General features: G+C 34.6%; 2 protein-coding genes across 3 annotated transcripts; one reads left to right on the top strand and one right to left on the bottom strand.

Moving 5' to 3' along the window:
- The first annotated feature begins 2,313 nt into the window (after positions 1-2,313).
- LOC148625100 (uncharacterized) lies at positions 2,314-7,681 on the top strand. Of its 2 annotated transcripts, XM_088568386.1 has the most exons (3): positions 2,315-2,566; positions 6,766-6,831; positions 7,195-7,681. In XM_088568386.1, exons 1-3 carry the CDS (start codon positions 2,374-2,376, stop codon positions 7,662-7,664), a joined length of 729 nt encoding a protein of 242 aa, XP_088424512.1. In that variant the 5' UTR covers positions 2,315-2,373; the 3' UTR covers positions 7,665-7,681. The 2 variants fall into 2 exon arrangements, with proteins under 2 accessions (XP_088424513.1, XP_088424512.1); XM_088568387.1 differs by lacking the exon at positions 6,766-6,831 and having other exon boundaries at positions 2,314-2,566.
- A 2,085-nt stretch (positions 7,682-9,766) lies between these two features.
- Positions 9,767-16,314, bottom strand: LOC148625099 (calmodulin-like). Its single transcript, XM_088568385.1, has 5 exons — positions 16,160-16,314; positions 14,212-14,239; positions 12,990-13,133; positions 10,968-11,210; positions 9,767-10,017 (listed from the first exon to the last, which is right to left on the bottom strand). Exons 1-5 carry the CDS (start codon positions 16,160-16,162, stop codon positions 9,989-9,991), a joined length of 447 nt encoding a protein of 148 aa, XP_088424511.1. The 5' UTR covers positions 16,163-16,314; the 3' UTR covers positions 9,767-9,988.
- Between the last annotated feature and the right edge of the window lie 1,096 nt (positions 16,315-17,410).

Here is a 17,410-nt window from a genome sequence, read left to right as displayed (position 1 = left end):
ACCACAGCATGATTTACAAACGATAATCAACAACGAACAATTTATATATTTTTAATTAGGAATAATGGATGTTTAAAATATCGCATTGATGAGGTTTGCTTAAACTCTTTAATGTAATAGTTCTTGTTCATTATATTTTATTTTCTATTTACTTATTTTTTTTTTCACGATATATACTTCGTGATGCTTTTTTCAAAAAGGTCGTGACTGGTTCTTATCTACTTATGAATGATATAAGTGTTTGCATCAACAAGAAAGTCGATGTCGTGACATGATAACGTTGCGTCCTTTTTCTGTGACCTTGAGTTAAAAATCAGTGACAAGCAACATCCATCCACAACACATATATTCTGTACTACATTACAGAGTTATTGCCAATCTCCTCCAATACTGAATAACCTCTTTGTGATTTACAGCTGTTGCATAAATAGCATTAGTATTTTTCATGCATTGGGTATTTTCAAGTGCATTTCACCTTGGATCACAAATTATTCCTATGTCCGATCATCAAATTATTGTGTAGGAGGTCCGAGTAAACAAACAATGGACCACAATAGCGCATGCTGATTCCCCAATAAAAAATCTATGTTTATGTATGGTGTAAGGTATCATGGGAACAAACAGACGGTTTTTCCTCACTGTGGTAAATACTATGATGGGTTAAACTTTTTATCATCCTACTTTATTACGCAACATATCAAGCGCATTTTTTTTTTGTAAAATTAATTTCCGAAAACAGATGAAAATAATCAAGTGTCCATAATCTCAACACGCATCTCGAAAATTAGCCATACTGTTTCTATATATATATATAGATAAGTACGTGTGTTTGTATCTAGTGGTTTCCATGCATAATTGAAATACAACCCTGTATATCTGTTGTTGCAGTTGTTGTTGTTACATTCACGACTCTAGAATGATTTTCATTAGATAGAATAATATGCTTTAAGTGCAATGATTGCCCGGCTCTTTTTTATTTGATTTTTTCCACAATTTTACGGACCATAGAAATTTATATAAAGTAGGTTTTAATCAAAAAACAGTTTTGCTCAAATATTACACAAAATTTGCAATCTTTTCCAACAAGATGGGGTTCATACCCCAAGATTCCCTAGATTCGCCTCTACATAACTTCTTTTTGTGTATTGTTATGATAGTTATTTCAATTTAACAAAAAAAAGATTTTCCATCAAAATCTGTTTCTGCATCTTACCTTTTGTACTTTTCTTCATTGATATAGTACATTGTCAAGAATCAACAACTTTAAAGATTTGGTTGATAGTAAAGGTAATATATATAGATGAGAGTAAAGTTATAGAAAGAAGAACAAGACGCTCCCAGGAGCCTGAATCGCTCACCTGGTTTAATTTTGCCTTTCAAAGGCAATAAATTTAACAAGTTGTCCAACAATTTTGACTCAAGAAGACTTTGGTAGTACTTATAAGGATCATTTCAGCAGTTTCTTTCTATCGACCATAGTTTTCAAGATATTGGCTGAAAACTATAAAATAAATCCCGTTACTGCCTTTCCATGGCAATAACTCTTAGAATGAGTCGTCTGAGAACTTTTATTCCTGAAGACTTTTGTATTTCTAATAATAAGGATCATATCAGCTACTGAAAGAATGTGGCTAAACCTAATGGTTTTGCAGATATGTGTGAAAAACTACTGACTGACCCCTATGTTCTGTTTTTAATAACGACGGCCATGTTTTTCGACAGATAAAAAATACCCACATCAGTTCTATGTAACACTCACTAAGGACCATTCATACCAAGTTTGGTATCAATTGGTCAAATAGTGTCAACTGAGAAGATTTTTGAAAGAAATGACATTAAAAATAGCAAAAAAAAAAAAACAAAAAAAAAACATCAAAACGGGCAATAACTCCAATATGACTGACCACAGGTAGATCTCATTATGCTTAACAGTTTTACCCAGTCAGAATTTGGCTAAACCTATTGATTTTGGAGATAAATGCGAAAAACTACTGTCTGACCCCTATGTTCTATTTTTAGTAACGATGGCCATGTTTTTCGACGGATCAAACATCTCCACAACACTTCTATGCAGGATATCCCAAGAAACATTCATACCAAGTTTGGTTTCAATTGGTCAAGTAGTGTCAGAGGAGAAGAGTTTTGAAAAATTGTTAACGACGACGACGGATGCCAAGTGATGGCAATAGTTCACATGGACTTCGGCCAGGTGAGCTAAAAATGGGATATTGAGTATTTGTGAATAGACTCTAGCTATAGTTATCTGTACAGTGACTGTACTGTATTGGCCAGATCTTTAATACTAGTCGAAGATAAGGCACATTTAAATTACGATAAGGAATGTCATGTAGCGTACGGTATTAGTTTGTTACAATGATCTTTCTGATTGTTTTTATAGTATTGTTTACAAAAGGATACGTGACCGAAGCGGAATCTTCGCGCCAGAAAAATGACAAAAGAATTTTGTTGAGTGACCCGGATGTACTTCAGCATCGAGTTGATCTGTTAGAATCGAAGTTATTGGATCTAACGGAACAGCTCAACCGACAGGCGGAATCAAATACAGGTAGTATAAAGTCACTTTACACTAAAGCCTTTAAAATATATATTGCACATATATGTCTATAAACTAAAGCAGATACTTTCTTTCTGACGCCGTACTAGATTCTGATTGCCCCGTGCAGGTCCGGGTGTTAAAAGAATAGGCCTGCAGCAGCGCTAAGCTTGTCGTAAAAGGCGACTAAATAGTGCTCAGAAGCCTAGCCGGGGATTAGGCGCTCTGCCCACAGAGCAACTGGGATGTGTGCCCCAGGTGGTGGAATGGGGTACCCCTGGCATGTTACATGCTGGGGTTGTCAGGCTATAATACGGAAAACCTGACCGCAAACCATAGTGGTGCACCGTGTTGGGAAAGATGCCACGTTCCTCCACGTTAAAGAACCCTGCTGTGGTATTCGATAGGAGTAGGAACCATTGCGCTCCGCCACAGGAGGCTAAATTGCCCGACCTTACCCATCCCCCTTTTTCCAGTGGCAATCAAAATTTGTCGACCCTATTATCCTTGTGACCCATCCTTTTTTTTTCATTTCATGTTCGTTTTATCATCCATTTCATGTTCATTGTCTGAATATAGCTGAAATATTGCTGCTCGGACGTTAAACCCCAACAAACAAACAAACAAAAAGATTCTGATTCGATTTAAAACTTTAAGTAGGTTAGTCATGCAGAATTTCAAGACATTCAACAACAGGGAGTTTTTAACATCATCGAAAACGAATGTCTCCCTAAGGTCCTATCTAAAACTCCCAAGTGCCACGCTCCATAAATTGGAATTATAACTTTAAAGGTATTATGGATGCCATGGAGGATTTTGCAAGAAAATATTAATGGATAAAACGAGAATAAGAAGACATTGATTCACTGTCAGAGAGGGTAAAGTCTGCGAGGTCTTGCATTTTGCAACGTATAATTGTTTTAAGTAAGTCAATAAGTGTCCATACTACATCAGTTTTCAAAGACCCTGATGTAACAAAAACGTCGTCTATTATACATAATACATATGTTGTACAGCAGACAAAGCCCAAAACAACATTGTTTTTGTCTGCAAAACGTAATATATCCAGTTTTTATTATCTGAGATAGACGTGCATATGAGATCAGCTCTAACCTTTCAAGAAAACAGTCCTAGAACTGTCAGAAGAACAGTTCTATGATAAATTTAGAGAAAATCTCGAACAGTTCTAGAGCCAGCTCTAGAACTGTTCTATGACACTTTTAGAACTGTCCTAGGGCTGACTCTTCTGACAGTTCACCTGAGAGGTTAGAACTGTCCTAGGGCTGACTCTTCTGACAGTTCACCTGAGAGGTTAGAACTGTCCTAGGGCTGACTCTTCTGACATTCCCCTGAGAGGTTAGAACTGTCCTAGGGCGGACTCTTCTGGCATTCCCCTGAGAGGTTAGAACTGTCCTAGGGCTGACTCTTCTGACAGTTCACCTTAAAGGTTAGAACTGTCCTAGGGCTGACTCTTCTGACATTCCCCTGAGAGGTTAGAACTGTGCTAGGGTGACTCTTCTGACAGTTCACCTGAGAGGTTAGAACTGTCCTAGGGCTGACTCTTCTGACATTCCCGTGAGAGGTTAGAACTGTCCTAGGGCTGACTCTTCTGACATTCCCCTGAGAGGTTAGAACTGTCCTTGGGCTGACTCTTCTGACAGTTCACCTGAGAGGTTAGAACTGTCCTAGGGCTGACTCTTCAAGTTCCTTTGCGAGGTTAAAACTGATCTCATCTGTAGAAAAAATAGATATAATAAGATCTGTACTACTATTACACTCTCCAAAGAAGAGATAGTGGAAAACCATAAATATGTTCTATCCTCTTTTCTTCTCTCTACCAAACACGATGAATGTGATCATCTGCGTCTATGTACATGATTCCTAAACTCAACAAGAACCGATACAAACAACACTACATAGCTGGATCTGCCAAATCTACCACCAAACCTTTTAAAAAAACTTTTGACTTCTATACTCAAAGCTGTTAAAGAGGGTCTCCAAACCTACTACGATACTTCTTACTCCCGTAGTGGTATTAATTCAATGTGGATCTTGAAAAATTCGAAATATCTTCTGGAAACCCTTAACTCAAGAATACAATAACATTAAAATCTACTCTAAAATCTAACTCTTTATACTTCTATTCCCCATACTCAGTTCAAATCCCGACTCAAAAACATTATGCAGTTGTTTTTCTGGAAAAAAAAGACGGTACACCTAGACACAAATATGTAATTCTTGGTAGAGATTCCTCAAACTTTGAAAATAAACAATTTGAAATCATCCAAATATACCGAAGAAGATGTTTTTAAAATGCTGTAATTTTTTATCGACAATATATTTCAATTGTCCTGTCTGGTGGACGCGTTTTTCAACAATCGGTCAGCATTCTAATGGGAGCAAATTGTGCTCCTCTACTTGCTGACCTATTCGTTCACTTTTATGAGGCTGCGTTTATAGCTGATCTGATCCAAAAGAAGTGTTGTTTACCTATATCTTTTAATCTCAGTTTCCGTTCTATAGATTACGTATTATCGTTAAACAATCCTAGTTTCGGGGATTTTATACATCGCATCTACCTCAGAGAACTTGAGATAAAGGATACTGCAGACACTGTCAAGTCAGCCTCATATATTGACCTACACTTAGAGATCAATAGCAAAGAAAAATACTGACAAAATTATACGACAAAAGCGATGACTTCACATTCCGTATTATTAACTTTCCTCTCATCCGTGGCAACATCCTTTCAGCACCTGCGTATGGAGTTTTCATATCACAATTATGCAAGAGCTTGCCGTAACTACGCAAACGTTTTGTATCGCGCTAGACTTCTTAAAGGTAGGTTTCTGGAAAAGAATTATGTTGCTACAAGATTGAAGTCATCACTACTTAAGTTTTATGGTCGTCATCATGCATTCGTCATAATTTCGTGGATCGTTACGGTGTATCCAACTTCACCATGATTTGTTCAACATGTCATAGTTTTCCTTTCCTCTTTTGTCTACCCTTGATCTAACTTTTCATGAGCAACTCGATCGGCGGGCGTTCCTGGAAAGGCAGAGAACGCTTACCCTACCGGTGCACCTGCTCCATGCTCCATGCTCCCAGTCCGAGTTGCTCAATTACTTTTGTTGCTTTGTATGTATTGTCTTTGTTGTTTTGTGTTCTTTGTTGTGTGTGCCTGGTTTCCATGTCTGGTTCCTCTAGAATCTCGGTTCCCTTGATTACTCATATATCAAATGAAATATGACAACATTTTATATCATATTTTGTTCATCACTGTAGCTGTAAGTCAGTTTAGAATAAAACTGATATTGCTCAGAGTATCGATAACTTCTGTTCGGCAAACTGTTGAAATGGTGAAATATCACGGGAAACATGCAAATGTACACTTTTAGTATCACATTACTGTTCCAAATTGTTTTGTGAGTGAATATTTAAAGCATACAAGCAGGTAATATGTTTATCTACTCTAGCAACATTTGATGTTAATCTGTCAAAAACACTTTGTTTCTGCTTCGATTCGTTCCCATTTTAAAACAAAAATAACTAATGTACTGTAATTCATTATACTCAACTGTATATTAATATACTAAACTGATTTTCGAGATGTTTTTAAATTAGAAGAAACGTGAAGAATAGATTTTGCATATCTTGACTGTTAAATTGCAGTCTACCAAAGACCACAGAAAAATAGTACATTAACTGAAATAACACATATTGACCTGATAGAATTTTATTTTTAATTGTTTTAGCCGACATTGTACAAAATGGAGTAAATGTATCATGTCTGATATTTGAGATCAAATTTGAATTGTATTTTCTTTCCGCCGGTAGACAAAGACAATGCAGCAATTGTTGTATTAAAGAATGTTTATGCATGCTTGAAATCATCATCAGATTCTTAGAAATACGAATGTGCGAACTTTCGGTTTATATATTACATCTGCCATGGTTCTTAAGTGGACAATACTTAATGAGGTAGACATAGGGTAAGGGACACAACTCTTACAAATCATTGAAACGTTCGTATTCACCATTTTACATCAATCTCATGTAAGCATCAAAGTAAATCGGACTGAGTTTCAAAGGAAAGCTTTGGTAAAATTGAATATGATACAAACATATCATTGATTTCAAGAGTTATTTCCCATACTCTAGATCTGCCTCCTTAATATCTAATTTGGTTTCAATTTCCAAACATATAGGCCAATCTACTTACGTACGCTGGGGTAAGAAGACATGTATTGGAAACTCTACCTTAATATACTCCGGTAATTATTGTAAATATGGTTTTCATCAAGAAATTAGAAAAAAAAACTGATATTAATTAATATGAAGAAAATTTTACTGTTCAGTGTCGTTCATTTTGTAACATAATCTATCGAGTTCTGTGACCTCGACACAAGTGCTGATATTTTTTTCTACAATAAATCTACATTTTTAGTTTCCGTTTTGAAAATTGTTATTATTTTCAAAAACTGAATTTCAATATGCTTCGTTGAATTTACTTCTATGTTACAGAATGATTAATGTATCTGAATAAAAGTGAAAATTTAATGCAAAACTGTTGATACAGAAAATCATTGCTAATAATTTGTTTGTAAGCTAATCATCTTCTACAAACTCAAATTTAGGGCAGATAGGCGGGACGTGGTTCGCTACCACAGGTGGCGCAGCTAATCCACTTTGCATGGCACATGAGGTTTTATGGGGAAATCGCGCAAGTGAAGCTGATGGCAACATGGCAGAAATTCACGGAGCAGAATACCAGGACGGTTTTTGGGGTTCTGGAACTTTAGATAAGGACGCCCCATGTGCCGTTTGCAAACCAAATAAGAGATCTACAGTTTTAATGATACCTGGACGGAACAAATGTCTTTCGGGCTGGTTTGAGGAATATCATGGCTACCTTTCAGCAAACTTAGTTGGACACAAACATACGTCTACATATATCTGTGTAGACGAAAATGTTGAATTTCTTGACGGCGGTCCACAGAACGATGAAGGGTATCTGTTGTATGGTGTGAGAGCTCACTGTGGAAGTTTGAAATGTCCACCCTACGAGAACGGTAGACCTATAACATGCGTCGTTTGTTCTCAATAAATCACCAAATTACTTCATTTGCTTATAATAAACTAATAATTCGCCCATTAAACTTAATAATATAATACGCTACTTGCACTAGAAACCTACTTTACATGTACGAGGCATGTGGTTTTAACAATTATTACTGGCAAGTAGATTGTGACTACTGTTGAAAATTCTATTTTTAGATCGAATATCGGGATAGATCGCCAGATTCTAATCTGTTACAATAGCGCAATAATGTCTCCTCGTTATTTAGCCAGTTGGTGAAATCTTTTATCAGTGGCCGTTCATGTCAAAATAGGGATATTTCTATCGGCTTACTTTTAACAAGTACCGGCTTACTTTTCAAAAGTATCGGCTTACTTGTTAAAAGTATCGGCATACTTATCAAAAGTATCGGCATACTTTTCAAAAGTATCGGCTTACTTTTCAAAAGTATCGGCTTACTTTTGAAAAGTATGCCGTTACTTTTTTCACTATGCATAAAGTTTTTGTATCGGCTTACTTTTGAAAAGTATGCCGATACTTTTAACAAGTAAGCCGATACTTTTAACAAGTAAGCCGATACTTTTGAAAAGTAAGCCGGTACTTGTTGAAAGTAAGCCGATAGAAATATGTAAGCCGATAGAAATATCCCTATTTTGACATGAACAGCCACTGATAATCTTTACCCCCAACATGAAGCCCAGGAAAAAATACAGAAACGTTTACAATTGGTGGATTATAAAAAAGAAATTTCCATGAAAATTTGAACTACTAGTAAGGAACCAAAATTATCGAATTTGAAAGCTAGCAACCCATATATGTGTAATTTATGGGGCACTTAATGCTTAGGGTGGCTACTGAAAAATTGATGTTTGAACAAGTATCCCCCTTTTATAGCCTTAATTTACGGACAGAAACGCCGTGAATTATTTCAAAATTTGAAAGCTATAAGAGTTTATTTTAGCAACTTTGCGTTAGATTAGAGAAATTTCACCCGGATCTATTTTTAGATTTTAGTGGAAGTGAGAACCCCCGATACGAAACTGCCATTGTATGGCGCGGTATTAGCTTCAAAAATAAAAAGTTCTGCCTAGCCGAAACTATTTATGCCAAGCCTGAAGTAGTTTAGCCTAGCCTTAAGTAATTTTGCATATGCTAAATAAATTTTGCCGAGCCAATCATTGTAACAAAGGGTTGCATAATATTCCACGAAGCCTGGATGTTGATCACGTTCTGATTGGTCAATTAATACAATAGTGTCTATGCATAATTATTTTAGGCTGGGCAAAAATAATTTTGGCTAGGCATAACCTTATTTTTGCCTAAACATAAATACTTTAGGCTAGGCATAACTTTATTTTAAGCAAGGCAAAACTTTTTTTATTTTTGACGCTAATACCGCGCCATAGCATTGTGTATAATTGCGCTCTTGTATCTTTAAGGTAGTTCTAAAATATCAAGGTTAACGTCAAGCTATTTACTTTCCTCCGAACTAATCATTAAACGCTTTCACATAAGTGTTTATGACACAATATGTAGCACAGGGTGTGTAACTTATCAAAGAAATACAAATGTATAATGGTGACTAGTTGGGAGGTACGTGTATCGTACGGTAAGATTAATATCGATGATTGTTTCGTAAATTTGGAGGATTTTACTGATAGTTTCCACCTGAGGGGTCGACAAGTTGCACTTTTACTCGAACATAAGCTACCAGTAACTATAGTAGCTGGTAATTCAGGATGGATGTCGGATACATCGACAACGTACCTGAATTACAGAAACTGTACACTACTACTACGATGCTACGTATATTTTCGGGTTGATTTTTTTTTTTAACATGATGTCATTCGTAATGAAAACGGTGAATTTAAATCAAAAAGTACAATTTGATCAATTTACACCAACAAGTCCTTAGAAGTCGCTACCAATTATTTCCTTTCATCTCACCCCTATTGATATAATTTGACGCTCACCCGAGGTGTGCATATTTAAACAATCAAACATATCAATAGATTTAGAACATGCGGTTTTTTTTTTTAATTTTGTTGTCCTCGACAATATTAAAGTTTACGCATAATTATATTAGCAAGCATTTTCAACCTATGGTCATGTATGACAAAGATATCTCGTGATATAAAACAATGTTAATTTTAATATAACCAGTGTTTAGAAGCATTTATGTGTAACAGACATAATTTAATATATTATTTATCTGAGATCGTATAAAACACCTTCTTTAATTCTTCGTCATTTTTTGTTATATTCTGCACACAGATAAATGGAAGTGTATGTAAAATGATAAACTGTGCATTTGTAATTAAAATTCTGTATGTTTTCTGTACGGCCATGGATTATCTCGCTTGCATCATTGCCACAAATTCTGAAAATTAAAAAAAAAACAAATGTTTTCAAATGACCATGTTTATGAAAAAAAAATATACAAAAATTGTAATGATCATGCCACATAAATCCATGGTTGATAAACTAAAACATGCTTAAATATCTGTACATGTACGTGTACAAGTACCTCGTGTAACATCAATTCCGACGATCTATTCGTGTGTGAACAAGTATGTTGCACACGACTTACATTATGTATGTCGATTTTTTGTTTGTAGGTTTATGTTTCACCATCTACAAAGAATGTAAACTCATGCAGATACACATACACGCTCTGTATTGCTGGTAATACAAAGCGTTATTGACACAAAAATAAATGTTGATATTAAAATGCAAAGAACGACAAATCTAATTAAAATTAGAAATATTAATGAAGTCTGTCAGTCCTATTCACTGCATGTTGGAAGTACTTCATTTATTTACTTTTCAGATGACTTTTTCAATATTCTCTGAGTCTCCCTTCCGAATGCTTTCACAATCATGAAAGCTTAAATTTGATGAGTTGATAAGAAACGTTATCTGGACAGAAAGAAGAGTGGACTGTTGTTAGATCTTAGACAATGGAGTGATTGAATGTAACAGTTAGTCGATGTAATTTTCATAAGAATGAAAGGACAAATTTGTATCTTATTTGTCACACTATATCCCTACTTTAAAGTGTAAAGATTAGGGTCCTGGTGGGTTAGTTGAGTGAATTTTAGCAACAAAAGATATCCCAGACAAAACTTGGAAGATCACATTTCCCGAATTTGACATTAGTTTATTATCTACATATGCAGCAGAATAGTGTTTCCAGCAAAAACGACACGAGTTAAGAAGCCTTCTCGTATAAGTATTTACGTTCACATGTAATATTTCATTGTGATTTTAGTGTGAAATCGAATGTGCTGTGATTTTATAATGAGGTGTGGTAAAATTTATGACATTAACCTTCATAATCTATTTCTCCATCTCCGTCATTGTCTGCTTCCCGTATCATTTCATCTACTTCTTGCTCGGAAAGTTTTTCTCCTAGGTTTGCCATTACTTGACGTAATTCGTCTGCTGATATTTTACCGCTGCCATCATGGTCGAACACTCGGAAAGCTTCCCGCATTTCTTCATCGGAATCTGTACTTTTCATTTTGGCAGACATCATTATTAGAAATTCAGAAAAGTCTATAGTGCCATTTCCTACAATCAAACATTTACATAAATCAGTATTGTTTAGATAAAATATTGCGTTTGAAATATATTTTATACATAATTTATTATTCTGATTGAAATAAATTACATGTGTCATCTAAATGAAACTTTATATATATGATGTATGACTGTGTTTCCCTCTCACAAAAGCCACGGAGAAAAAATGCACCACACTGCTTGAACTAACCGTATATATCTTGTCCTTAATCAACCAGAGACATGTACACGAACAGATACATTGGCAAAATGAATTCTCCTTAATCGACCCTTGACCAAATAGAAAATTTTCCAAAACAACCTCAGACAATACTGATGCTTTCTGAATCCTACATGGCACTTTAAATTGATGTCTAAATCAGCTCTTACTTATACAAAATAATTGTTTAATAAAAAGGATTATTGTCTATAGATATCAATGAAAAAGCAACTAAAACATCTCTAAATCAAAACTAAACCTAGTAAAACACATTTAAAACCAAACATATTTCCCAACCTGCTCAATTCTGTAAACTTTCAAAACTTCCACAAGTATAAACCTAATAGCACTGCAAAACCAATTTTAACCTTACCCGTACAAAAAAAACATACGTATTCGAAAATAGACTTTAAACCAACCTCGGGCCTAGGAACTGTCCTGACTTGACAATACACTGACAATAGTCTAAACCTAACTCTTGTTTCTCCGATAAAACCACGATATTAAAAAAAACGTTTAAAACAAGTCTAGGTAAACTCGAGAACGAAAAACAAAAATGTGAAACCGAACCTACAAAAATTCAAAAACCTTTCTAAACCGAACTCGCATGAAATCAAAAACCTGTTTAAACCGAACCCGGGCCAAGACATAATACACCTTAATAAAGAACAAACCGGAAACGTGTTTTAACGATCTTTTCATATAAGTTTTTTATGTAGTTCAAATTTAACTGGTCAAATATCTATTGCCACGGATATTTATACATGTATGAACAACAACTGTCATTTAAAAACAAACGGCCTTGTGTCCTGCTTTTATCTGAGAACGTCGCGATAAATCTTTTTGTTCTAATTCACTACAACGCTTATCAAAAGTAAACAGTACGATGTAGTTTTCAATACATACATAAATCGGAAATAATTTATGCTATTTACATAAGTTCAATATGCACTTCATATGAGACGATCAAGTAGATTTAAATTTTATACAATGCAAAAGCAAAATCGAAAGTTGTGAAAGGAGAAGAGGCATTTAGGGAAAAGGTTGAAAAGGCTTTAAAATTCTTTTCATGGGGTTCATCCAGATGTTCTTGGTTGTCTATTAGATGTAGTAATTATACACGAGTTCTTTTAAAACAGAAATATGTGTCAAGGACAAGATGTATGTACGTGATAGAAAGAAGAGAAAAATGCTTGTAACCAATACTGATGAGTAGTGTAAGGAAGCTTATAATTAAGGAATTGAAATAGTAATGCACGTATATTCATAAGTCAAATATTTTACAAAATATTCATATGCCCACCATTTAGGTGCCTTAAGTGCTAAAGAACAATAATTCTTTCATGTAATAAGTCGTGTCAAACTGCTTGTGGCACGCCAATCCTGGCCTAAGCCCATATTTAGATTATTATTAATTTTACAAAGATTACATGAATTCGTATCATCAGAAAAACATGTTTAAGATTTGCTTTTGCTTTCAACAAATTGAAATTTACTTTATTTATGACTTCACCTAGAGTATGTCGAGTACCTCACCGTCACAGTCATTTCACGATTTACAAAACTATTACCGTCAGCATCGACTTCATTGATCATATCCTGGAGTTCAGCATCGGTTGGGTTTTGACCTAGTGACCTCATAACTGTTCCTAGTTCCTTTGTTGTAATTGTTCCATCCCCGTCTTTGTCAAAAAGACTAAAAGCCTCTTTAAGTTCTATTTTGAAAAAGAAATCGTTAAAAAGGGGTTATTCCTTTGTATGTTTACATCTTTTTTTTTGGTTTCAGTTTGTATTCTGAAATGGTAATTTATCAAAAAAGGCACTTACTGACGACATTAGAACGATTAGTTAACAGCAAAAATGATAGATTGGTTAAATGGTTGTTTAACGTCAAATTACATTTTTTTTCTGCATTTCTAAACGAAAACGTTTGTTCAATCGAACAGATCCAGTATTGTACTACACCTACACGCTTTCTGTGCCCCATGCAGCTCATAAAAGCAGCAACCGCAGAAAGACTTTTCTCCTATTCTAGGCGGTGATTAAAATGCACGTGACGTTTTAACCACCGGGTTCTGCGAGAGTTTTCCCGCCAATTTACATTTCCGAGTTTTCTACAGATTTCATGGAAGAAACAGATTCTCCTCTAATTTCTCGGCGATGACAAGATTTTTCCACTCTCGATAGTTAAATTTTATATTTAACCCATTTACTGAAGCTCGTTGGTTGAAATCTAAAATTTAACTATCTCCAGTGAAAAAAATTTGTAATCCTCTCGAGACTGAAGGAGAATCCATTCCCCCCCCTTCGATACATTTATTCCGACTCCGACCCATGGCCAACCAGTCGTCTCTTTATGGCACATTCTCTGTGAAGGAAGTAGTGACTACGAATTTAAAAGTCTTTAGAATGACAGTCATCGTGATATGCATTCTCTATTTCTGAATCATATTTCTTAACTGTTAGTCGGTGATTTATAACGCACGTCACTTTTTAACAACCGGATGATTTAATGTCTACGTTATATTTCCCGCCACTTTACCTATTCCAAGTAAAATTAAAGTTTTATCATGTTCACTAATTATACCATCTTTAGTGGAGAAGTAATTCAAATCATTCAATATTACTCAAGGATAATTTTCTTTTACATGAGTACATGGCCTTGTAAGATAGCAATAGTACATGTATCATTGTTACTTCACAAATAAAAAGATGACAACCGGATAACTTCCATTTTTGGAAGGAAGGGCGTTATCAAACATCATTCCATGCCTAGTACAAATAAGAACTTACCAGCTATTTGCTCTTCCGATAAGTCACTCTGAAAATTAAGAAAAGAGCAAAATAATAAAAGCCAGGACCTTTTGGGGGTCTCTGAAAATATTTACTATTTTTTATTTAGGTTATACGCTGATGCATTTGTTACGTTTCACCACAGTAGTTCTCTTTCTTGTATGTGTTTTTTTTTTTTTATATCTTCCAATCATAAATGCATTTTAATGTACTAAAACTATTATCGTACGCAATGCTCTAATGCACATTCGGACTGAGACCCCATTTCATTAATGAGGCATGCATGCAGTAGATATCGTATATCATCATATTTGTAGACAGCCCTTCTTCCATGCAGACTATTAAATTCAATAGATGAATCCGAATGATCTGCTCTGACTACTTCTTAGAAAACAGAGAAACAATCAGAAACCCGTCGAGAGACCTTTAAAGAGAAGTATTGTATAATTATTATGAAAACAAGCTCTAATATAATAATAAAATAAAATAATATGTAAGAAGTTACAAAAAAAAATAGAATAAAATCTGTCAACTGTATGAAGAATTTTATTTTCAGTCAAAAGTCTATCGTAGACGAATTATTGTCAATAAAAAGTGGAATAACGAATCTGATTGTTATGTGGAAGGATCAAATAAAATTGTTAAGAAAAAAGATTGGGTTTTCTTATTCATTTACACTTCGTCTAACCCCTAACGCAGGTTTTACGGTTTCAACACCGGTTTCACGGTTTTTCGAACGCCGGTGTTTGTTAATTTACAGTCATTTCCAGAGAAAAAAGTGCGAAGCCTAAGTAAATTGCTCAGATATGAACGACAGTTTAGTTAATCTATATAGCAATATAAGGATTCGGTGCTAAATAAGATCAACCTTTAAGCGGTTACTTGTCTATAGAGGTAAATGTGAACCGTTTTCTCACAGGTGTTGAAAAAAAACCACATAAATTCGGTGTATGGAAACCGTAAAACGCGCGCTGTGGATTGGACATGGTGACTGAGGTCTTAACATTTTATTTTCATTCGGGTGTATTATCTATTATTGTATGAGACATTTTTTTTTATCCTAATCCACCCCTTTTGATATTTTTGTTAAATGCAACCACACTAAACTCGTCGTATAATCGGTACGTACATGTATACATGTATTCCATTTGTTTTAAATAGGGCATTAATGGAACATAGTGATACCCTGCCACGTAATGGTGAAAAGAGGTGGAGGGCAAAATGGCCTAACTCAAAACTTGCACTTAGGATTTTGCTGAAAATTGAACTTGATTTGTCTTTATGGTACTAAACAACTGTACATGCAAAGTTTTAAAAAGAGTAATTGATCCGTTCTCGAGTTATAATCTAGAAACGTTTTGGGGACGGACAGGTGGATGAGCACGCAGTTTTTTGTAGTGTATCATATTAAATGACGATTAAATTTGTCCAAATGAATTAACATGTACATGTAGTTTCATGCAAGTCTTTGATTCTCGACATAGCCTATCTAAACTAGACATGGCGATTATTTTATAAGATCATACACCTTTTTATAGTTACTGCTTGATGTTAATACACACACTTCAATAAGTTCCGCTCGTTCGTAATATCTTTTGATTTCTTTTAATCTATTAAAGTCGCATGCATTTTCAGGATTTACGCCGCATCCTTAAATCAGGAAAAATAATTATGTTTGCCTTTAATTCTTTTTACGCCACCCTGCGTTAAAATCCTGGTTCCGCCTCTGAGTACTAACACTAACAAAGTTGAAATGTTGGTCACTTTACAAAAGCATTGAGAAGTTTTATTTGGGGATTTTTTTTATAAAAATGGCTGTCGTTTGATTATGTTTATCATATTTTATTTTGTCTGGTCAATGTATCAACTGCGGTCTTATCATGACCAACATTTCAACTTTTGTAATATTGACTGTGAATAAACAAACAGATATAGCTAAAATGCTTACCATTTTTCTCTTTCAAATCCTTTTTAAAATTGTGAAAAAATATCGACCCGGTAGATTAAAGGCTGGTTTTATTGCCTGATTTGTATGTCGACAAACATTTAAATGATAATACAGATTTTAGACCACGGTGATGAAATTCTCACTAGCCTTATTATAATTCATTTTCTACCGAATGAAAAATGTGTATATGTTATCGTAATTGAATAGAAACTTTTTACAGCTAGCTTATTAGAATTTATTACCGTTGAATAAGGTTAGTTGAAATATCTTGTTTAAAAACTTAATTGAGCATTTTAATACAGAAATTCAACGTCCTTTCATAAGTTGTATAGAATCCCTAACGGTATTATTGATAACTGAAGAACTTTTCATCGTCGATGCACAACAAAAAGATTGGTGACGTAAACAAATTATATCAGTTTAAACTTGAATTTTCTGATATAGATTCTATGGATTTTTCAGTTTGATAACTAATTAAAAATTAATAAACGTTTTCAATGTTTACTAATATTTATTTGTATTTTATAGAAGGGATGAAAAATCAAAACAGCAACCGTAAAGATCGCTTCAGCTAAATCGTTACATGGAGAAACAACCTAGCTGGTAATTACATTCTTGGATCTGGATAACTACATGCATATGTAACGCACCAAATTGTTTACGTTGAATTTTTTCCAAGCTTGCATTTCGTGGCTTTTCTGCTGTTCGTCTCTGTATGTACTTAGTTGTAACTGTACCTCATGTGCAGTAGATTTGGTGTTAAAACTTTATACGGTTTCATTTGTCAAAAATCTCCCCTCCCCAGGTTAATGTAAATACAATTTCATTGGTGGGTTTATAAGAGCGATATGCAGACACCCGCCTCCTTTAACTAGCATTTCCTATTCATTCGCATTTTTGTTAAAGAAAAGAAAACGATATTTAAAACGTAATTGTTGTAAATCCTCGGGTTTAAGAGTTCGGTTTGTATTAGGCTCTCTTTGGTACTACAGGTAATGGCATTGACACTTTTATTAAAAAGCGGATTTTAGTTCACTTTTCTGCAAACTGTGAACGCCATGGATTTTGATCAAGAATTCCTTACTTTTCTTAAGTAGAAGTTTTATCGTGCCAGAGTAAATACCTGTTTCAAGAGACTTGCCTTGAAAAATAGTTAAACTGGAAGACAAAACATTTGTCAAATATACATCCTGAGTGTAATAAATGAACGCAATTCGTCCCAGAACAAAGCTGAAGTAAAAAGTAGATGTC

This window comes from Perna viridis, chromosome 2 (assembly GCF_037379345.1).
Source record: "Perna viridis isolate PV_CMFRI_1.1 ecotype Kerala chromosome 2, ASM3737934v1, whole genome shotgun sequence".
NCBI lineage: Eukaryota > Metazoa > Mollusca > Bivalvia > Mytilida > Mytilidae > Perna > Perna viridis.
Note: the sequence above shows the minus strand (reverse complement) of the source record. Positions and strands in the feature narration are given on the sequence as shown.

What these genes read in the sequence shown, in the direction of transcription:
- LOC148625100 (XM_088568386.1), top strand. Translation starts at nt 2,374, where the DNA reads ATGATCTTTCTGATTGTTTTTATAGTATTGTTTACAAAAGGATACGTG. An exon ending in ACAGGCGGAATCAAATACAG is followed by an intron (nt 2,567 to 6,765) that starts GTAGTATAAAGT and finishes CCAAACATATAG; the next exon opens with GCCAATCTACTTACGTACGC. An exon ending in CTCTACCTTAATATACTCCG is followed by an intron (nt 6,832 to 7,194) that starts GTAATTATTGTA and finishes ACTCAAATTTAG; the next exon opens with GGCAGATAGGCGGGACGTGG.
- LOC148625099 (XM_088568385.1), bottom strand. An exon ending in ATCGGAAGAGCAAATAGCTG is followed by an intron (nt 13,134 to 14,211) that starts GTAAGTTCTTAT and finishes TTTTCAAAATAG; the next exon opens with AACTTAAAGAGGCTTTTAGT. An exon ending in CAATGAAGTCGATGCTGACG is followed by an intron (nt 11,211 to 12,989) that starts GTAATAGTTTTG and finishes GTTTGATTGTAG; the next exon opens with GAAATGGCACTATAGACTTT.